Source organism: Ranitomeya imitator, chromosome 6 (genome assembly GCF_032444005.1).
Source record: "Ranitomeya imitator isolate aRanImi1 chromosome 6, aRanImi1.pri, whole genome shotgun sequence".
Taxonomy (NCBI): domain Eukaryota; kingdom Metazoa; phylum Chordata; class Amphibia; order Anura; family Dendrobatidae; genus Ranitomeya; species Ranitomeya imitator.
Window position 1 is genome coordinate 456,513,656 of NC_091287.1, and position 23,644 is coordinate 456,537,299.

The 23,644-nt window shown below is 43.1% G+C and overlaps 1 protein-coding gene across 3 annotated transcripts in view; it reads right to left on the reverse strand.

Annotated features, from left to right (window-relative positions):
* The window catches only part of TRPA1 (transient receptor potential cation channel subfamily A member 1), a 248,856-nt gene that overhangs the window by 53,138 nt on the left and 172,074 nt on the right, over window positions 1-23,644 (reverse strand). For all 3 annotated transcript variants that reach the window (XM_069731474.1, XM_069731475.1, XM_069731473.1), the window contains 5 exons: window positions 22,476-22,640; window positions 18,193-18,307; window positions 11,275-11,441; window positions 5,023-5,113; window positions 4,313-4,372 (listed from right to left, as the gene is read on the reverse strand). In XM_069731474.1, the coding sequence (XP_069587575.1) occupies window positions 4,313-4,372; window positions 5,023-5,113; window positions 11,275-11,441; window positions 18,193-18,307; window positions 22,476-22,640 (598 nt within the window). The remainder of the gene's footprint in view (window positions 1-4,312; window positions 4,373-5,022; window positions 5,114-11,274; window positions 11,442-18,192; window positions 18,308-22,475; window positions 22,641-23,644) is intronic.

Consider the following 23,644-nt stretch of genomic DNA (forward strand, 5'->3'; position numbering starts at 1 on the left):
TCCCGACCATCTCCCATGGCCTATCTGCCACCGGCAAGGGATAGAGCAACCCAGCTGGCCTTTGACGCGGAGATTTATTTTTGGCACAGGAGACACACGCCAGAATATAATCCCTGACATCCCGGGCCATATGCGGCCACCAGTACGTCCTCGCCAGTAGCTCAGATGTCCTCTTTGTCCCAAAGTGTCCACCCACCCTGGACGAATGAGCCCAAGAGAGAACCTCCGGTCGCAAATTAATGGGCACAAAAGTCTTGCCCGGAGGCACAGACTCCAGCGAAACCGGCGCTACGGTTCTCAGGCTGTCAGAAGGGACAATAAGCCGAGGCTCCTCTTCCTCCTCTTCAGTTGACATAAGGGAGCGAGAGAGAGCGTCAGCACGAATATTCTTCTCCCCGGCGAGAAAATGAAGGGAAAAGTGGAACCGGGAAAAGAACAAGGACCATCTGGCCTGACGAGAATTTAGCCGCTGGGCTGTTTGCAAATAAACCAAATTTTTGTGGTCCGTGTAAACTTGGAAGGGAAAGCGCGCACCTTCCAGAAGATGTCTCCACTCTGAAAAGGCCAATTTCATTGCTAGCAGCTCCCTATCCCTGATGGAGTAGTTTCTCTCCGCTGGCGTGAAGGTCTTAGAGAAGAAGAAGCATGGATGCTTCTGACCTTGAGCATCCTTTTGATAGAGGACTGCTTCAGCACCAACGGATGAGGCATCCACCTCCATTAGGAATGGCTTATCCACATCGGGACGATGTAAGATGGGAGCGCTAGCAAAGTGAGACTTAATAGAAGTGAAGGCCTTGGAGACCTCTTCCGACCACAATTTGGGATTCGCTCCCTTCTTGGTGAGGGCTACCAAGGGAGCTACCAGAGTTGAGAAGTGGGGAATGAACTGGCGGTAATAGTTAATGAACCCCATAAAGCGCTGCACCGCTTTAAGAGAATGGGGCTCTTGCCAGTCCATCACAGCCTGTAGTTTGGCAGGATCCATAGCCAATCCCTGGGCGGAGATGATATAGCCCAGGAAAGGTAAGGACTCCTGCTCAAACATATACTTCTCCAACTTAGCATAAAGAGAGTTTGCCCGTAGGAGGTCGAAGACTCTGCCAACATCTCTCCGGTGGGAGTCAATATCTGGAGAAAAGATGAGAATATCATCCAGATAGACTACAACTGAGGTGGAAAGCATATCCCGGAAGATGTCGTTGACAAAGTCTTGTAAAACGGCTGGGGCATTACAGAGCCCGAAGGGCATCACCAGATACTCATAGTGCCCATCTCTGGTGTTAAACGCCATTTTCCATTCGTCCCCCTCACGGATGCGAATCAGGTTATAAGCACCCCGCAGATCTAATTTAGTACACACCCTTGCTCCCCGAAGCCTATCGAAGAGCTCGGATATCAAGGGCAAAGGATACTTGTTCTTAACGGTGAGAGCGTTAAGACCCCTGTAGTCTATGCATGGACGCAATTCCCCATTCTTCTTCTGCACGAAGAAGAACCCTGCCCCAGCAGGTGACACTGACTTCCTGATGAACCCTCTTGCCAGATTCTCTTGAATGTACTGAGACATGGCCTCCGTCTCCGGGAGAGATAATGGATAAACTCGACCCCGGGGAGGCTCCGCACCAGGCAAGAGATCGATAGGACAGTCAAAGGGGCAATGGGGCGGAAGGGTCTCTGCCGCCTTTTTGGAGAACACGTCTGCATAAGACCAATATTGCTTGGGAAGAGAGGAAAGATCTGCGGGTACCTCTGTAGTAGCAACCTGAACGCACTCTCGGTGACACCTACCCCCACATGATTCACCCCATCCCAGAATTCTGCCTGAGGACCACTCGATGTGAGGAGAGTGGTACTGTAACCAAGGTATCCCCAACAGGACCTCATCAATCCCCTCAGGAATGATGAGCAGAGATATAATCTCCTGATGGGATGGTGACATGGACAGAGTAAAAGGGATGGTCTGATGTGTTATCTGTGCGGGGAGTGTCGACCCATTCACCACTCGTACCGTTACTGGTTGAGAAAGCATAACCAGGGGTATTGCGTGACGTTGGGCGAAGGCAAAAGACATAAAATTGCCCTCCGCTCCAGAATCCACGCAGAGCTCCACCGAGTGGGAGGATGAGCCAAAAGTTATTGTCCCCTTAAAGGACAATTTGGAGGCAAATGTCGCCGTGTCTAGTGCACCTCCACCTACTACCACTAGACGCTGACGTTTCCTCGACCGCTGGTGACATCTGGTGGCTATATGTCCTGACTGTTGGCAAATATGGCAAACCTGGAGTGCACGAGCGGTCCAGGACTTAGATCCCGCTCGTGACACTACCTTAGGTTCATGAGACTCAGGAGCCTGGGCTGGAGATTCCAAAGGTTTGGCGAAGGTGGGAGCCAGCCGAAACCTCTGCCTACACTGGGCTCGCTCTAACCTCCGCTCGTGAAAACGGAGGTCAATACGAGTAGATACTGTTATTAATTCTTCCAGTGTGGCGGGAATCTCCCTAGTGGCCAGGGCGTCCTTAACGTGGTCAGCCAGCCCCCTCCAAAATATAGGAATAAGGGCTTTATCCGACCACTCCAGCTCAGACGCTAGAGGGCGGAAGTGAACGGCAAAATGGCTGACCAAGGACGAGCCCTGAGTCAATGCCAACAGTTGGAGCGCCGTATCATGGGTGACATGAGGTCCTAAAAAGACCTGTTTCAGAGTGCTCAGGAATAACGGAGCACTCTGCACCACATGATCGCCACGCTCCCACAGCGGCGTAGCCCACTGCAACGCCCTGTCCGACATTAAAGATATGATAAAGCCCACCTTAGCCCGCTCTGTAGGGAAACAAGAGGCCAGAAGCTCGAGATGTATTGAGCACTGACTCACGAAACCCCTACAGGACTTACTGTCACCAGAAAATTTCTCTGGTAGCGGGAGGCGAGATAGCGTCGGTACAGGGGCGGCAGTGGACAAGGTAGCTGCAGCCACACTTGCAGCCTGAACAGCGACAGCAGTAACATCCACAGCTGAGGTTGAACGCTCAAGAGCCGCCAACCTTCCCTCCAGCTGCTGGATGTACCGCTGTAAACGCTGATCGTCCGTCATTACTAGCCATACCTTGGCGCTAGTATTATGTTAAGGACTGGCGGAACGCACCAAGTATAAGAAGATATGAAACTAGGTGCGTTCGCAGTCCGAGGTCCACCGTGCAGGTAAAAACCCTGCTGCTAGTATAGACGGACTATATGGCGGTAATATAAGAATACACACATGGGTTAACTTCACCCTGCGTGAAGGAAGCGACCCTGTTGCGTCACAGGACCGCGGTACCGCACATAGAGCGCAAGCAAGAAGTCAGCGAACACAACCCCAAGATTCAGGATTGAAGTCCGATCAGACCACTTGCTGGCACAACACCGCAACTGGGTGTGTAAGGTAACTATAATAATAATAAATAAAGGCACGAGAGTGCGTGCGGTGCCGCACTGACGGACGCCACTAACCACCCAGGCTTGGGTAAGGAAAGCGCAGAGGAAGCGCACGGCGCCGTACTGGCGGACACAGCAACTGGACGCTGTGATGTGTGTTACGTGCAGATGGCTAGTCGGGCGCTAGATAGCTACCATCATCCGCGAGCAGTCAACAACACTAGGGAGGGATACTTAGGAGCTTTCATCCATCGACATATATCCATCTACACACACACATTATATCAAGACAATACTAGCGCATGGCCGTGCGGTCATGCGCAGTTTATATAGTTTCAGCACAGGAAGCTGCTACTGAAGTTTTGCCCTTTCAGGACCTTCCTGGAGGACCAATGGAATGTGCTGCAGTACCTGAGCATGTGACCCTCGATCTCCAACGGGAGATCTTGCCCTGGGCATGCTCAGTGTGTGCAAATAAGGACTTAGTCCCAGAGAAGCCCGCTCGCCGCAGATCAGTGCAGGGTACAACAGGAGAGCCAAAAAAGGCAACAGTAACCCTTTGCACAGAATCAGTCCCAGCAAGACGCTGGGAGCGACGCCTCCGCTGAGCAGACCCCACTGCGGCCGATGCAGAATGGGAGACTGCAGCAGACAGGGATCGAGATTCCCCCTGTGCAGCAGAGGAAACTCGACTCCTAACAAACGGTAACCCCAAATATTGATTTGATTTAGATTGTTCATTCACTTTGCATATTGTTCATTGCTAAAATAAACTATTAACACGGCTTTCTTAATTTGCAGCTTTTTTTATGCCTACCTAAAACTTTTGTGCAGTATATGCACATAGGGAAATATAAAGCAATAAACGATAGCTAACACAATGTGCGGAACTCACATAATAATCCCAATTTTTCTTGTCCCCTTGTGATTGAATCATACATCTATCCAACAGAGTCTAGAAGACAAAGTAAAATAACAACATGGTTATGGTTAAGCTCATAAGTAGAGAGATTTTCTGCTGCAGATTTAGCCCCAAATACATAATGCATGTAATTTTGCTGTAAGTTTTCATGCAAATTTGCCAACAGATTTCACCCTTTACATCTACAACAACTGTCAGTGCACCCTAAATACTATGCAGGTTTTTATTCAGCTTAATTTAGCTAAGGGAATTAAAAAAATCTTACAAGGGTATTCCCATCTTCGGGATCCTATCCTAATTTGTAGTAGGCATAATAATAATATTAGCAAATACCTCCAATTAGAAATTTAGTATAGTTTTTCAAATTCACCATGTCTCTTTTCCTCATGTAAACTAGCTCACTTTCACTGTATCAATGGTTGTAACCATGGATACCTAAGGTCCTGCAATGCCTGCACATGAGGAAAGGAAAGCAAATCAGAATAAAACAAACGTTTTGCCACTGTTCTTGAGATATCACTCACAACTTTTAGGGCTTGTGCACACATTGTTGACTTGATGCATTTTTGGTGCGTTTTTGCCATGCAGATTTGCTAGCAAAACCTAACCTGATACCAACATATAGTTTAATGTAAGCACACATTACAGATGTATATTTTTTGGCATGTTCGATAAACGCTCACCTTTAAGCTTTCTGGTAGATAATTTACCATTTCCAGAATCGGACACTTATAAGCAGAAGAGTCTGAAAATGTGACAAGCACTTCTTCCCACCTACAATAAAACAGCAATGATCTGAAATTCTATCAGCCCACACTGAAGTTATACAAATATACAGATCTAGCAAATATAAAAAAAAGTCCAACACTCCACAAATATTATCGTTGGCACTTGTTACATCCCTATATGCACATTTACATATTTGCACAATTAACTACAATGACTTTTCAAAGGTAACTTAATAATAAATAACTTTATAATAAAATCTCTCGCACAATTCACACAGTAGATACAATAAAATAAAAGGGATCCTAAGTGAGAAGACTTCATTCATCCATAGCTAGCACAGTGTTTGTGTTGGGTGCTGCAGATTAGCTTCTGTTATTTGCAATACCAGACACCGTACATGGCGCTGTATCTAAAATAAAGTCGCCGAGTTTTTCTAAAGTCATAGAAATGGTTTACTACATGGCTCAATTGCTTGTATAACTTGTTGGCATATGCAACAGATTGGGACTTATTATAAGTGAAAGGAGGATTTTATACTAACCAGACAGCAGATGGCGATAGTGTGTAAAGTAATATAGTTGCTGTAATGTGGGGAGGGAAGCTCTCAGTGGTTGGTTAGTGGTTGGTTGTTTTCTTACTTTCGGTTTTGCTTTTCTTCATGAATGTGTTGTCTTCAGTGCACGGACTGTGTGACACTGAATTGTATCTCATGTTTATCCAGTATGAAGTAAATACTGTTTACTCAAGATATCTTGCTGATTGAAGCTTTCCTAAGTACAGCGGTGACTGCAAGAAGACGCACTCTGCAACAGGTTATGGGCCCAGGCATCCCAGATAACCCCAGATAACCCCAGACATCCCAGGCACCCCAGACACTACAGGTCTGCACTACAAGCTCAGGCAGAAGGATCCTGGTTTATAGCCCAGATAACGGAGCACACAGATAAGCTCTCTAAACAGAAGGAACTAAATCCAGATACAGAGTGACAGAGGAATTCAGCATCCCAGGAGCTGGATATAATTGCAGACAATTCACAGGACATACAGGAGAATATCTTCAGTACAACTCTCTAAACAAGTAAGACTATATAAAGATGATGAGTACCACAGAACTGAAATTTACAGTAGCTAAACTGAATAGTGAAAATTATCAGTTATGGAAATTCAAAGTAGAGATGTTGTTATCTAAGGATGATCTATGGGAAGTAATTGTTACAGCAAGACCAGATCAAGATAATCAGACATGGGATAAGAAGGATATACAAGCGAGAGCCACCATTAGCTTATTAGTGGATGATGCTCAATTAATACATATAAGAAATGAAGAAACAGCTAAGGGAATGTGGGAAGCATTAAGAAAACTGTATGAAAGACCTAGCTTGAATCACAAGTTATTTTTATTAAGAAAGCTGTACAGTATGAGATTGAGTGCAAATGACGATATGCAGAAGCACATATTCTCAATGATGGAAGTGATATCACAGCTAAGATCTATTGGTGAAGATATTAAAGAAAGTCATGTAGCAGCTATATTGTTGTGCAGTTTACCAGATTCGTATACAGCCTTGATAAATGCCCTTGAGACGAGACCAGAAACTGACATTACATTAGATTTTGTGAAAACAAGACTAATAGATGAATATCAGAGAAGAAAAGAACAAAGAAATGATTCTTCAACTGAAAAGGACAGTGAAAACGCTCTTAAAGCTACAGAATTCCAAAAACCCGATAATAAAGAGACAAGAGAATGCTTCAGATGTAAGAAAAAAGGTCATTTAAAGGGACACTGTCACCTGAATTTGGAGGGAACAATCTTCAGCCATGGAGGTGGGGTTTTTGGGTGTTTGATTCACCCTTTCCTTACCCGCTGGCTGCATGCTGGCTGCAAAATTGGATTGAAGTTCATTCTCTGTCCTCCGTAGTACATGCCTGCACAGTTATCAATCTTGTCTTGCGCAGGCGTGTACTACGGAGGACAGAGAATGAACTTCAATCTAATATTGCAGCCAGCATGCAGCCAGCAGGTAAGGAAAGGGTGAATCAAACACCCAAAAACCCCGCCTCCATGGCTGAAGATTGTTCCCTCCAAATTCAGGTGACAGTGTCCCTTTAAAGAAAGACTGTACCATATGGAAAGCAGAACAACAAAAATTACAACATAAAAAGCATACAGAGAAAGTAAAAAACACAATTTCCGATTCATGTGAGAATAATTGGAATGGCACATTTAAAGTAACAGACAAGAAATCATCACTTGGTTGGTTTATTGATTCAGGAGCAACGAGTCACATGACAAGTGACAAGAATTTCTTTACTGATCTTGATTTAGATAAGAAAGAAGCCATTTATCTCGCAGATGGAAGCAAAATAACCGCAGAAGGTATCGGACAAGGTATGCTAAATTGTTCAAACAAGTTCGGACAAGATTCAAAGATACTTGTACAAGATGTGTTGTATGTTCCAAAATTGGAAGGCGGATTATTATCTGTGAAACGTTTAACAGAAAAAGGACTTACAGTGAAATTCAAAGACAATGAGTGTGCAATTATTGCAGGAAACAAGGTGATAACCAAAGTCAAGGCAGATGAACAATTATATCATTTTGACACACCAAAGGAACAGATGAAGGTATGTACACATGATCACAAAAACTGTATTCACATGTGGCATAGACGTCTAGGACATAGACACCCTGACGGTATAAGGGAACTACAGAGAAAAGAATTGACAAAAGATTTAAAGATATCAGATTGCTCAATTACCATAAGATGTGATTGTTGTATAAAATCCAAAGCCACAAGGATATCTATTCCAAAAGAAAGTGAGATGAAAAGCGAAAGACCACTTGATTTGGTGCATACTGACGTATGTGGACCCATGAAAGTGACTACATCAGGAGGCAATAGATACATGTTGACTTTTATAGACGATTACTCAAGATACACAGTCACATACTTAATTAAAAACAAAAGTGAAGTTTTTGATAAACTTGTAGACTATGTAACAAGATCAAGTAACAAATTTCAAAGGAAGCCAATTGTCATCAGAAGTGATAATGGAGTTGAATTTACAGGTCACAGAATAGAAGACTACTTAAGACAAAATGGAATAGAACACCAGAAAACTGTTCCATACACACCTGAACAAAATGGAGTAGCAGAAAGGAAAAACAGAACTCTAACAGAGATGATAAGATGTATGCTGACAGATTCCAAACTACCAGAGAAATATTGGGGTGAGGCATCAATGACAGCTACTTATCTACAGAACCGACTTTTTTCCAGAAAACTGACGAAAACTCCATATGAACTGTGGCAAGGTATGAAACCCAAGTGTCAATCATTTAAAAGTTTTTGGATGTAAAGTTTTCATATTCATTCCAACAGAAAAACGTTCCAAACTTCAAAACAGATCCATGGAAGGAATATTTGTTGGATATAGTGAAAATTGCAAAGGATACAGAATCCTAGATCCCAAAACAGACAGAGTTACGGTGAGTAACAGTGTGACATTCATTGAAGATTTGAATGAAGATATTATGATTTCAGTTGAAACAAAAATGAGAAAACCAATAATGACACAACTGAAGAAATATCAGATGAGAAAGAAGTAGAAGTTAATGAAGAACAAAATACTGAAAGTGAAGAATCACAACTACAAACAGACACAGAACCAAGACGTTCAATGAGAGAGAACAAAGGAAAACCACCAAAACATCTCTCATACAAGACAAGCACAAGAAAAATCTATGAGCCTACTTCTTGGGAGGAAATATCTAAACTTCCAGTGGAAGAAGCTAATAAATGGATAGAAGCAACAGAAACAGAAATTAAATCCATGCAAGATTCAAATACATGGACACTGACAGATTTACCAGAAGGAAGAAAAACCATAGGATGTAAATGGATTTTTAAAGTTAAATACCAAACAGATGGCACAGCTGAAAGATACCGAGCAAGACTTGTAGCTAAAGGGTATTCTCAAAAATATGGAGAAGACTATGATGAAACATTCGCTCCAGTTGTCAAACACACTACAATAAGAACTTTACTTACAGTTGCAGCAATGAAACAGATGCAACTGAGACATCTGGATGTAAAGACAGCTTTTCTGAATGAAGATTTAACAGAAGACATTTATATGGAACAACCTCCAGGATTCAAAGATGAAAGAAATCCAAACAAAGTTTGTAAACTACAGAAAAGCATATATGGTTTAAAGCAAGCAGCTAAAGCGTGGAATGACAAAATCATGGAAGTACTTACAAATGAAAAATTTCAAAGAAGCAAAGCTGATCCATGCTTATACACAAAAAGGCTGATTAATAGATGGATTTACATACTCATATATGTAGACGATATTTTGATTTGTTTTGAACAAGAAAGGGATAACGAAAACATTCTAAAAATCCTGAAGCGACATTTCGAAATCAAAGACTTGGGAAATGTAAAACAATATCTAGGAATACAAGTAGAAAGAGAAGAAGATGGAAGTTTCCTACTGAATCAAAATCACATGATTCAAGACATAACAGAAAAATTTGGATTAAAGGATGCAAAAACAGTAAAGTCTCCAATGGAAACTAATTATCTCAAAGAGATGAACAGTGAACAAAATATGCTACCAAATAATGAAGAATACAGAACAGCAATAGGAAAACTACTGTATCTAGCAACCGTTACAAGACCAGACATCGCAGCAGCAGTAGGAATCCTGAGTAGAAAGGTATCAAAACCAAATAAAGCTGATTGGAATGCTGTGAAGAGAGTAATACGTTATTTGAAAGGAACTAGCAATGTTAAGCTGAAATTACCCACAAGCAATGATTGCATTTTAACAGGATATGTTGATGCAGATTGGGCTGGAGATCCAACTGACAGAAGATCTACCAGTGGACATATTTTATTCCTCTCAGGTGGACCAATAAGTTGGACGAGTAAGAAACAGTCAATTGTGACACTATCTTCAACAGAAGCAGAATATGTTGCCGCAGCACATGCGAGTCAAGAAGTACTGTGGTTAAGACAATTGTTGACAGAACTAGGACAACCACAGTTGGCACCAACAAAACTAAAAGAGGACAATCAAGGATGTCTTGTTCTTGCTCAGATGGAAAGAGTAAATCCAAGAACCAAACATATTGATGTGAAATATCATTTCTTGAGAGATCATCAGGAACAAGGAGTCTTGAAGTTAGAGTACTGTCCTACTGAAGAAATGACAGCAGACATTTTCACGAAGGCGTTGAATGCTGATAAACATCAGAGACTAATAAAAAAGTTGGGTTTAATTGAATAAGTCCTTACTGTTGAGAAAGGGTGTTGGCATATGCAACAGATTGGGACTTATTATAAGTGAAAGGAGGACTTTATACTAACCAGACAACAGATGGCGATAGTGTGTAAAGTAATATACTTGCTGTAATGTGGGGAGGGAAGCTCTCAGTGGTTGGTTAGTGGTTGGTTGTTTTCTTACTTTCGGTTTTGCTTTTCTTCATGAATGTGTTGTCTTCAGTGCACGGACTGTGTGACACTGAATTGTATCTCATGTTTATCCAGTATGAAGTAAATACTGTTTACTCAAGATATCTTGCTGATTGAAGCTTTCCTAAGTACAGCGGTGACTGCAAGAAGACGCACTCTGCAACATAACTCCCATAGATTGGAATAGAGAGAACTTCTTTCCCATTTAATATCCACACTGATTTAGTAGCCATGGTACCAAATAAAACCGGTGAGGAGTATCTACTTTTTTGAGAACGCAGTGCTTCTCAAAAATTGTACTTCTACCAATCGGACATTTTATGGTCCATCCTGTGAACAGCTGCTGGTTGTAAACTATAACCTTACCCTTGGGAGTTATTTGGTAGATTCTCCATGCACCACTCCTATTACTCCATGATGGACTTTGAAGGGCTCTTCACCAAATCAATGAGTAGTCCAAATAGAAAAATTCAAAGCAATAAAGTTATCTCTTACAAATATTCCTTATTAATGATGTCACATATGAAAAAAAAATGGCAACATTTTTGCCATAAATAGCCTTTGTCAAGCCAGAAGAAATAATTTGATTTGGCTTGACAAAGGCTGTTTGTCACAGAAATTTTACCATGGTTTTTTAAATGTGACGTAATCATTCCAGAATTATTTAAGGGGTAACTCCAATACCTTCCAAAGACATATTATTTCCAGAATCAGATGTTCTACCTTTCACTGTGAATTGCAGTAGAGACCACATCCTTTCTTGCTGCACGTATTGCCTCATGAATGAAAGAGGCCCCAATTGCATTTAGCGTTAACGCTGCTCCACTTTCCAGCAGAAGACCAACTGCTTTGGAATGTCCCTCCAGGGCGGCCAAATGTAGAGCTGTGTTCTGCAAAAAATAAAATTGATTAAGATATTTCTGTTAGTTGTCTTCTAATGCATAGGAGGACTTCATTGATCATCTTTTTTGTCTTCATATGAAATTAACTTTATAAATGGTTATAATTTATGAATTAATATCCAAGTCATTTCTCACACCTCCATCCCCTTTTTTTGGCTGGCCTAGTTGGCATTCTATCTTTAATCTACCTGCTATTCCCATCATTTCATTGTCCCATGGTCCCACAACCCAATGCGCCAGGTTTATAATTCAAATGCTGCAAGGGCTTGGAGACAATAACTCAAGATGTGTTCACGTAAAATGGAAAGATGTAAAATGGTGAAGATGTGATCTGGCATAAAACAGAGCTGGTAAAGGTGTGGCACAATGGAAAGCTGGGAGTGGTCTGACCCTTAAATGATGCTGAATGCCTGGTATAGAACACAAAAGAGCCGGTGATGGCACATTTGGGCACACAAAAGAAGTACAGATGGTGTAGTAGGAAATCTGACAAAGTAGCAGCCACTTTGGACAATCCCTATTTGCCAGGAAGATCCATTTATAATAAGCGGAGTAGAATGTGTCCCCCAATTAAGACCCTCTATTATGAGTCCTACAGTTATCACCCTGTGATTTATGGAGAAACCTGGCAGTAAGTGATCAATTTTCCTGTAGAATTACTATAGGTAAAATCAAAATTAAGGCTATGTGCAGACGTTGCGGATTTACCTCTGGAATTTTTTGTGCGGATTCTGCATCTCTTGGCAGAAAAAGCAGGTGCAGATTTCATGCATTTTTTCTGCGGATTTACTGCGTTTTTACCCCTGCGGATTTCTATAATGGAATGGTGCAAAAACACTGCAGAACTGCACAAAAGAAATGTCATGCTCCTTCCTTTAATCCGCAGCTTTTCCGTGAAGAATTTTCCGCACCATTAGCACAGCATTTTTTTCCCATTGATTTACATTGTACTGTAAATCACTTGCGGATCTGCAGCGTTTCTGCGCGGATAAAAATGCTGTGGATTCGCAGGAAATCCGCAACGTGTGCACATAGCCTAAGTTTTACTTATACACATTAAAGGATTGTGTAATGCACAGGTCCACGAATGACACAGATGCTGTTAGGGCTAGCGGAACGCACCAAATAATAAGACTGATAGTGTACGGTGTGTTCGTAGCCCGGGGTCCACCGTGCAGAGATGGAACCTGCTGCTGAGTAATGACGGACTATATGGCGGTACTCATAAGTATACTCGCGTGGGTTAAACTTCACCCAACGTGAAGGAAGCGATCCTGTTGCGTCACAGGATCGCGGTACCGCACATAGAAGGCGAGCAAGCAGTCAGCGAACTTAACCCCAACTAGGATTGAAGTCCGATTAGACCACTTGCTGGCACAACACCGCAACAGGGTGTGTTAGGCAACTCTTATAATTAGAGCACTGAAGTGCGAACTGTGCCGTGCTGGCAGGCACCACTAAGCACCCAGACGTGGGTCAGGAAGCGCACTGCTGGCGCGTGGCGCCGCACTGGCGGTCACAGCAATAGACGCTGATACGTGTGTGACACGTTGAGTGATTTGTCGGGCGCTAGATAGCAGCCATACTCCATACGCGAACAGTCATACAATAGGTTAGGGGTATTTAACCCCTTAGTGACAGAGCCAATTTGGTACTTAATGACCAGGCCAATTTTTGCAATTCTGACCACTGTCACTTTATGAGGTTATAACTCTGGAACGCTTCAACGGATCCCGCTGATTCTGAGATTGTTTTTTCGTGACATATTGTACTTCATGTTAGTGGTAACATTTCTTCGATATTACTTGCGATTATTTATGAAAAAAACGGAAATATGGCGAAAATTTTTAAAATTTTGCAGTTTTCAAACTTTGTATTTTTATGCCCTTAAATCAGAGAGATATGTCATAAAAAATAGTTAATAAATAACATTTCCCACATGTCTACTTTACATCAGCACAATTTTGGAAACAAAATTTTTTTTTGTTAGGGAGTTATAAGGGTTAAAAGTTGACCAGCAATTTCTCATTTTTACAACACCATTTTTTTTTAGGGACCACATCTCATTTGAAGTTATTTTGAGGGGTCTATATGATAGAAAATAATGAAGTGTGACACCATTCTAAAAACTACACCCATCAAGGTTCTCAAAACCACATTCAAGAAGTTTATTAACCCTTTACGTGCTTCACAGGAACTGAAACAATGTGGAAGGAAAAAATGAACATTTAACTTTTTTTTGCAAACATCTTAATTCAGAACCATTTTTTTTATTTTCACAAGTGTAAAAACAGAAATGTAACCATAAATTTTGTTATGCAATTTCTCCTGAATACGCCAATACCCCATATGTGGGGGTAAACCACTGTTAGGGCGCACCGCAGAACTTAGAAGTGAAGGAGCGCCGTTTGACTTTTTCAATGCAGAATTGGCTGGAATTGAGATCGGACGCCATGTCACGTTTAGAGAGCCCCTGATGTGCCTAAACAGTGGAAACTCCCCACAAGTGACACCATTTTGGAAACTAGACCCCTTAAGGAACTTATCTAGATGTGTGGTGAGCACTTTGAACCCCCAAGTGCTTCACAGAAGTTTATAACGTAGAGCCGTGAAAAAAAAAATTGCATTTTTTCTACAAAAATGATCTTTTTGCCCACAAATTTTTATTTTCACAAGGGTAACAGGAGAAATTAGACCACAAAAGTTGTTGTGCAATTTCTCCTGAGTACGTCGATACCCAATATGTGGGGGTAAACCACTGTTTGGGCGCACCGCAGAGCTTGGAAGAGAAAGAGTGCCGTTTTACTTTTTCAATGTAGAATTGGCTGGAATTGAGATCGGACGCCATGTCGCGTTTGGAGAGCCCCTGATGTGCCTAAACAGTAGAAATCCCCCACAAGTGACCCCATTTTGGAAACTAGACCCCCCATGGAACTTATCTAGATGTGTGGTGAGAACCTTGAATGCCCAAGTGCTTCACAGAAGTTTATAATGCAGAGCCGTGAAAATAAAAAATATTTTTTTTTTCCACAAAAAAGATTTTTTAGCCACCAAATTTTTATTTTCACAAGGGTAACAAGAGAAACTGGACCCCAAAAGTTGTTGTCCAATTTGTCCTGAGTATGCTGGTACCCCATATGTGGGGGTAAACCACTGTTTGGGCGCACAGCAGAGCTCGGAAGGAAGGAGCGCCGTTTTGGAATGCAGACTTTGATAGAATGGTCTGCGGGTATTATGTTGCATTTGCAGAGCCCCTGATGTACCTAACCAGTAGAAACCCTCCACAAGTGACCCCATTTTGGAAACTAGACCCCCCAAGGAACTTATCTAGATGTGTGGTGAGAACTTTGAATGCCCAAGTGCTTCACAGAAGTTTAGAATGCAGAGTCGTGAAAATAAAAAATATTTTTTTTTCCACAAAAAAGATATTGTAGCCCCCAAGTTTTTATTTTCACAAGGGTAACAGGAGAAATTGGACTGCAATAGTTGTTGTCCAATTTATCCCGAGTACGCTGATGCGCCATATGTGGCGGTAAACCACTGTTTGGGCGCACGGCAGAGCTCGGAAGGGAAGGAGCGCCTTTTTGGAATGCAGACTTTGATAGAATGGTCTGTGGGCATTATGTTGCGATTGCAGAGCCCCTGATGTACCTAAACTATAAACCCCCCACAAGTGACCCCATTTTGGAAACTAGACCCCCCAAGGAACTTATCTAGATGTGTGGTGAGAACTTTGAATGCCCAAGTGCTTCACAGAAGTTTAGAATGCAGAGTCGTGAAAATAAAAAATATTTTTTTTTCACAAAAAAGATTTTGTAGCCCCCAAGTTTTTATTTTCACAAGGGTAACAAGAGAAATTGGACCCCAGAAGTTGTTGTCCAATTTATCCCGAGTACGCTGATGCCCCATATGTGGGGGTAACCCACTGTTTGGGCGCACGGCAGAGCTCAGAAGGGAGGGAGCACCATTTGACTTTTTGAGCGCAAAATTGGCTGTCGTGTTTGGAGACCCCCTGATGTACCTAAACAGTGGAAACCCCCCAATTCTAGCTCCAACCCTAACCCCAACACACCCCTAACCCTAATCCCAACCTCATCCATAATCCTAATCACTAACCTTAACCATAATCACAACCCTTACCCCAAGTCAACCCTAACCATAACCCTAATCAAAACCCTAAATCCAACACACCCCTAATCCTAATCTCAACCCTAACCTCAAACCTAACCCTAATCCCAATACACCCCTAATCACAACCCTAACCTTAACCCTAATCCCAAACCTAACCCTAATCCCAAGCGTAACCCTAATGCCAACCCTAACCCTAATACGAACCCTAATCCAAACCCTAACCCTAATCCCAGCTCTAACCCTAACTTTAGCCCCAACCCTAGCCCTAACTTTAGCCCCAACCCTAACCCTAGCCCTAGGGCTACTTTCACACTTGCGTCGTTTGGCATTCCGTCGCAATCCGTCGTTTTGGACAAGAAACGGATCCTGCAAATGTGCCCGCAGGATGCGTTTTTTGCCCATAGACTTGTATTGCCGACGGATCGTGACGGATGGCCACACGTCGCGTCCGTCGTGCACTGGATCAGTTGTGTTTTGGCGGAGCGTCGGCACAAAAAACGTTCAATGAAACGTTTTTTTGTACGTCGCATCCGCCATTTCTGACCGCGCATGCGTGGCCGTAACTCCGCCCCCTCCTCCCCAGGACATAGATTGGGCAGCGGATGTGTTGAAAAACTACAGCTGCTGCCCACGTTGTGCACAATTTTCACAACGTGCGTCGGTATGTCGGGCCGACGCATTGCGACGGCCCCGTACCGACGTAAGTGTGAAAGAAGCCTAACCCTAAGTTTAGCCCCAACCCTAACCCTAAATTTAGCCCCAACCCTAACCCTAAATTTAGCCCCAACCCTAGCCCTACCCTAACCCTACCCCTAACCTAACCCTACCCCTAACCCTACCCCTAACCTAACCCTACCCCTAACCCTACCCCTAACCTAACCCTACCCCTAACCCTACCCCTAACCTAACCCTACCCCTAACCTAACCCTACCCCTAACCTAACCCTACCCCTAACCCTACCCCTAACCCTACCCCTAACCCTACCCCTAACCCTACCCCTAACCCTACCCCTAACCTAACCCTACCCCTAACCCTACCCCTAACCCTACCCCTAACCCTAACCTAACCCTACCCCTAACCCTAACCTAACCCTACCCCTAACCCTACCCCTAACCCTACCCCTAACCCTACCCCTACCCCTAACCCTACCCCTACCCCTAATCCTACCCCTAACCCTACCCCTAATTTTAGCCCCAACTGCTGTTCTCCTGCCGGCCGGCAGATGGAGACAGATGGCGGGCGCACTGGGCATGCGTCCGCCATGTTCTGCTGCCGGCGGCCAGGAGGAGCAGCAAGAGGATCCAGGGACCTAGGTGAGTATGCTAGGGTCCCCGAATCCCCCTATTTCTCTGTCCTCTGATGTGCGATCACATCAGAGGACAGAGAATTACACTTTACTTTTTTTTTTTTTTTTTTTTTTGCGGTCGCCGGTAAACAGTTAATTACCGGCGATTGCAAAACAGGGGTCGGTAATACCGACCCCGATCGTGCTCTTTGGGGTCTCGGCTACCCCCGGCAGCCGAGACCCCAAAGATTCTCCCGGTGCCGGCCGGCGGGCGCACTGCGCATGCGCCCGCCATTTTGAAGATGGCGGCACCCACCGGGAGACACGAGGAGCATCGGGGGAGCTAGGTGAGTATTGGGGGGCCACCTGGGACCCCTTTTCTCTGTCCTCCGATGTGCGATCACATCGAAGGACAGAGAAATTAAAAAGAGATCGCTTTTTTTTTTTTTTTTTGCGATCGCCGGTAAACGGTTAATTACCGGCGATCGCAAATGCGGGGTGGGTTAAAAACCCCCCGAATCATGTTCTCTGGGGTCTCGGCTACCCTCGGCAGCCGAGACCCCGGAGAAAATCGGCCTCTGGGGGGCGCTATGGACTTTTTCCACAGCGCCATTAATTAACGGCGCTGTGGTTTAAGTACCCTTAGCGGCCGCCGTTAAAAGGCGTATCGGCGGTCGCTAAGGGGTTAATGAACGACTTGCACTCACAACAAACACACGTATTCAATTGTACACTAGCGCATGGCCATGCGGTCATGCGCAGTTTATATAGTTGCAGCACAGGAAGTGGCCACAGAAACTTTGCCCTTCCAAGACCTGCCAAGAGGACCAATGGAATGCGCTGCAGAGCCAGAGCACATGACCCTCGATCTCCAACGGGAGATCTTGCTCTGGGCATGCTCAGTGTGCGCAAACAAGGACTTAGTCCCAGGGAAGTCCGCTCGCCGCTGACCAGCACTGACTTTAATGGCAGGAGCTGAAGAAGCAGCAGTAACTCTCTGTACAGAGTGAGAGCGAGCAAGACACTGGGAGCGACGTCCCCGCTGAGCAGACTCCACTGCGGCCGGAGGAGAATGGGAGACCGCAGCGGAGACGGATCGAGATTCCCCCTGTGCAGCAGAGGAAACTCGACTCCTAACAGATGCTCTTTAAAACCAGAATCTTGAATCTTCTCTGGTTGAAAAATGAAACACTTAATGGGGACATTATTTTAACTCAAAAATTCACACTACTGTAGAATTCATAAAGAGGCGTTTTCTAAACTGAACAAACCCTTTAGCAAATAAATGAACGTACTAATAAATGCGAATAATGATCAAGTTACCTTTTCTTTGTCAGGTTTATCAATAAGTGCAATAGATGTATCCAGAAGAACCCTGATGGTACGAGTATAGCCTCCAGAAGCAGCATAGTGTAAGGCTGTCCAACCCCGATAATCACTGAAAATAAAAGAAGACAAAGCAACATTGTTTAGAAAAAATAGAAGGTAAAAAATAAATCATAGCAAAAAAAATAGACAACATATTTACAAGTGTTTTTATTTTAGTTTTTTATAATAAGATATTGGATAGTTTGGCATCTATATGACTTGACTGTTGTTGAACAGTTGGACATTATGTATTATGTACCGCACGTTCCTTGTTGATTGGTGACTATAAATTGGTAAAAACTCTGTGTTATTTAAATGCACTTTTGCTTTTTTACTTAGTTATATCAGGGTTTTCATTTACTTTTTTCTCTTGTAGGTTTTAATGTTTTATGGCCATTTTGAACATGCATTTTACCTCTGCATGTATACCAACTTAAGTTAAGCTCAATTTTGTGTTTTTTTTCTCTGTATTGTTGCATTCTGTGCAACCCGGGGTGTGGCCTCCCTGTTTCTGAGATATAAACTATATAAAGCTTCCCCAGTCTAGTGTTTCACTGTTTGGGCTCAGTCCTTTCGTCTGCCCTTATTCACACTGAGGTCAACATTTAATATTAGATAGTTTAGGACTGTCCCGATCAGAGTTACCTTGACGCGGTGGGATGGCTTTTGTGCTATTTTTTGATCAAAAAGCAGTATTACTAAAAACTCTGTGTTATTTAGATGCACTTTTGCTTTTTTACTTAGTTATATCAGGGTTTTCATTTACTTTTTTCTCTTGTAGGTTTTAAATTGGTATAAAAACCTACTGGAGGACTCGCACAGATGTGGCACTTTCATTTCTCGGTAAAAGGAATTGAATTAATTTGCAAGACCCTTGCTAGACCAGGTTCCTATGTGAATCAATTCACTCATCTCTACTTCTGGGTATTAGTCTAAGGTCGGGGTCACACTAGCGTAGAATACGGACGAGTGCTGTGTGAGAAAACATCGCATAGCACTCGGACCACTGTTAATCTTTTAATTTATGGGGAAGCTCCCATCACTTTTTTTTTCCTCGGGTGTATTCAGCATGCAAGTTAAATTGCAACATGCTGCGATTGTATATCGCCCGAGTCTCGCCAATGCAAGTCTATGGGTGAGAATAAAAAACGGACACCAAGATGGACCATCAGTGTAGCTTGCAAGAAATACACACACATTTTCCTTATTTCAGTCTGTTGAGTCATTAATTTCAATGGGGAAAAGCAGAGAGAAATGTAAAGCCATACGCATGTCATACGGATACACAGGTGCGAGAAAATCGCATCATCGCATTGCAAGCACATTACAGACAGATGACCCATACGGAGAACTGCAACTCTCAGCAGGGAGACTTGGACCGATTTTTCATACGTTTAGTGTGACCTCGGCCTAAAGGCAAGTCTAGATACCAGGTTGGTGTAACAAGTGGAAAGTTAGAAAAATTTTCTATACATTGTTTTTCTATTAATTGTTTCTTTACAAAAGGTGACTATTATTTCAAGAAACTTGGGACATGTCATTACTACAGTTCCATTGCCCAGACCCCCCACTGATTACTTGAATCTTACCGCTATCAGCGTAGATAGAGGAGTCAAAAACATGGCAACTGTATTCTGTATATATCATATTCTTTAAAAAAATGGTTAGAATCCTTAAAATTTCATTCACACTAGTCAGCAGCTCTATTTTTCTGTCACAAGACTCCATGTTGGATCTCATTGAGCCACAATAGTCCACTGTGATCTACCTGAGAATCTCCCTTATTTTAAATACATAGAGGCATTACCAGTGTGAGACATGTAGATCAGGAGAGCAGACAGCCAGCCTTTACATGTCTCACACCAGTATCCTATCATTCAGAATCAGGCATATAAGGCTGATTCTCATGCAGGTCTTATGTGTGTCCTATAGAAATAGAAATTGAATCGCTCAGCCAATGTTTTATGATGGGACTGATAGACCCGGGGAGTGGAGAGTCTTGGATGAGGACCCCTCCTGAATGCACTGTGTCACCTGGGATAGGGACAAGAGTGAATGACACAGGTGGGGACATTGAAGGACGTTTGACAGCCTGCCTCTACATTGACTGTGACATGTCATTGCCAGTAGCAACCGATAGGGCTGAGTATAATGGTGTGCTGACAGAAGCACTGACACAGTGGAACGATAGTGCTCCACAAGGTGAAGTCAGAATGACAGTGGTAGCCATGCCAGAACATCTGACCTGACAGAAGTGTGGGTCTGACCAACTCTAGGGCTTGGCAGAGGTGAGCAAAGGTGTGACCATTGAAGATGGACCAGACTCGGACCAGTCAGTCGGCTCGACTGTAAGTGGGACTTATGACCATACCAACCGGAGAAGCCGGCCATGGAAAGAAAGGTCATGTGAAAGGGTACACTTGGAAAGTGGGTTGACTAAAAAGGGTCTGGTGACACAGACGGATAGTGATTCGGGGGCTGAAGCCCAGGGCCGACATACTGACCGCTGGGGGCGGGGAAGGCCTAGCAAAGATGTGATGCTCAATGATGCCTAAAACTGACAGACGTTCATCTCGACTTGCAGGGCAAGATTACATGGGTACCCAGTATCGGCAACCATGGTTTATGTCATGTGTTCAACCCCGTAAGTTTGAACAGAGGGAGAGGGTATGTGGTGTGGTAACCGATGTTCCAGCCAGGGGGCGCTGTGTGTGTGCTTCAGGATGTGCTCGGAGGCATAATTATGGTGATGAGACAAAGTCCGGCAGGATTGTAAATGGCCGGTATATGTCACAGAGGTGCTCTGAGCTGTAAGCCCAAAATGATATGGTTATGCTGGGACTTATAGTTGCACAAGAGTTTGTTGTGTTTACTTATAGGGGCAGGCTTACAGGGTTAGCGGAGTCCTGCAAGCACCTGGTGAGAGTGTGAGTCCTGAATGCTCAGGGTGTTGGATTGTCCTAGGATGGACTGGAGTCCTGCAAGCACCTGGTGAGAGTGTGAGTCCTGGAATGGTCAGGGTCTTGAATTGTCCAGGGATGGACTGGAGTCCTGCAAGCACCTGGTGAGACCATTGACTGATGGCCCGTGTGTTAGAAGTGCCTATGATTGGACTTCCTGGAAGCGCATGGAGAGGCTGCATCTACAGAGCTTGAGACGGTTTCTGTGTTGGGGAAGCTACAGTTCCTACTGTGGGTCTGGACTATCCGTGGTGCCCTGGTCACAAGGACGGTGATCCCAATGAGGCAGCTTTCCCCTGTGAACCAACACTGGCAGGAGTCAGTGTGTGGAGCCGGAGCTCCTGTAAGGTAACTACAGATAACAAGGGGTTACGGGCAGACACGGATCTGCCATTGGAACAGACTGTCGATGGTTAATGAGTTCCGTTGATGTGTATAATGAACTGTTTAAGTTATGGTTTATGATGTTTAATAAACCAAATAAGACTGGTAACGTGGAGAAACCATGCCTGAGTGCTTAAATCCAGTGCCAAGTCAGTGTTCCCCAACACACTCAGGTAGTGTTTCACCACAATATATATATATATATGTATATTATTTACATAATGTATAAAAAAATGTGGATTTCTCTGAAAGTTGGATAGCAGATATCAAGGTATCATTTTATTCAGCTTTCTATGACCTATATTACCATGTGCTGTAAATGGCTTAGGAGATTGATCGTACTGACAGATTCCTTTCACATTGATGGCACATAATTAAAAAAAAACGTGTATAGGACTCAGTATTGTGCCCAATTAGAGAGTAGTAGGGTTCTCCACACATATTACTGTCAGTATTTTACAGCAATGAAGAAAGAAGATGATCCAGCTTCCAAGTTTGCAAAAATTTATTGGATTAAAAAATATTAATAGATTCCATCATAAGTGTAGACAAAGCTTTGTTAAAGAACGCAAAGGATGTTCAAAACATAGCTGTCTCTATACTCATGGAAGAATCGATTAATATTTTTTAATCCAATACATTTTTGCAAGCTTGGAAGCTGGATCATCTTTTTTCTTCATTTCTACAAGTGGTTCCTTGCAGATCCGTGCCTCGTGGGACGCCTAGCTGAGGTGAGCTGGTTAATCCTTTTTCTATTTGCAAAGTATTTTACTGCACCATGCTAAGAGAAGTATACATCTGAATCTTAAATACCGTATATTTGCTGAAGTGATTTGAACATGCAAATTTGCACCTAGAGGAAATAAATATTTTACTTAAAGTGTATTTACACACCTTAAAAGAAGCGATCCCTTCTTGAGTAAAAGGAAAATTATTCTATCGTGTCCATTTTCTGCAGCCAAATGGAGGGGTGTCATTCCTTTTTCATCTGCCTCATTTAGAAGAGTGGCATCTGGCACAAAGCGTAGGAGCCGCTCGCACGTGTTGTAACGACCGTAACTTTATAAAGAAACAAATGTGAGTTTATAAATATAAAGTCCAGTCACTGCTAATGTTTACATATAATAATAAAGAAATAGTCATATGTAAATGTATGAATTCTACCTATGTGAACTGGGCCTTGAAAAAGTTCACAAATCTATGAATATTAAACCTGGATCTGTAATAGTTCCAGTATTCAGAATTGTTGTTAAATAAGGTTAGTGACATATTAAATTAGAAATACCTTTAAACCTAACATAAAAAGGCAATTAAAAGGAATATGTCAGCAGGTTTTTGCTATAAATTTTGAAAGCAGCATAATGTAGAGCAAGAAAGCTGGATTACAGGGATGTATCACTTACTGGGCCAATGATATAGTTTTCATAGATTACCTAAGGATTAGCCTGACTGCTGGGCACATGAGTTGTAGTCCTGGCAGTGTTAGGCTATGTGCACACGTAGAAAGATCCTCTGCGGATTTTTTCGCAGCGGATTTGATAAATCTGCATTGGAAAACCGCTGCGGTTTTTACTGCGGATTTATTGCGGATTCTACTGCGGATTCCGCTGCGGTTTTACATCTGCAGTTTTCTATTGGAGCAGGTGTAAAACCGCTGCGGATTCCGCACAAAGAATTGACATGCTGCGGAAAATAATCCGCTGCGTTACCATGCGTTTTTTTCCGCAGCATGTGCACTGCAGATTTCATTTCCCATTGGTTTACATTGTACTGTAAACTCATGGGAAACTGTTGCGGATCCGCAGCAAAATCCGCATCGTGTGCACATAGCCTAAGTCTGCTAATAAAACACTAGTTGCATTGAAATTACAACACACACCTGAAAAAGTGACACATCTTTGGAAACAGGGGTCTCGAGCCTTATATTATGATGCTCTGAGATTAAATTGCAAAAAACCTGCTGACATTTGCTGGCTGAAATATTTCCTTTAACCTTGCAATGTAGTTGGTTAGTAAAGTCTTGCTTCTGTAGCCTGTGCTGTAGGACACCACTAGAGCAAGAC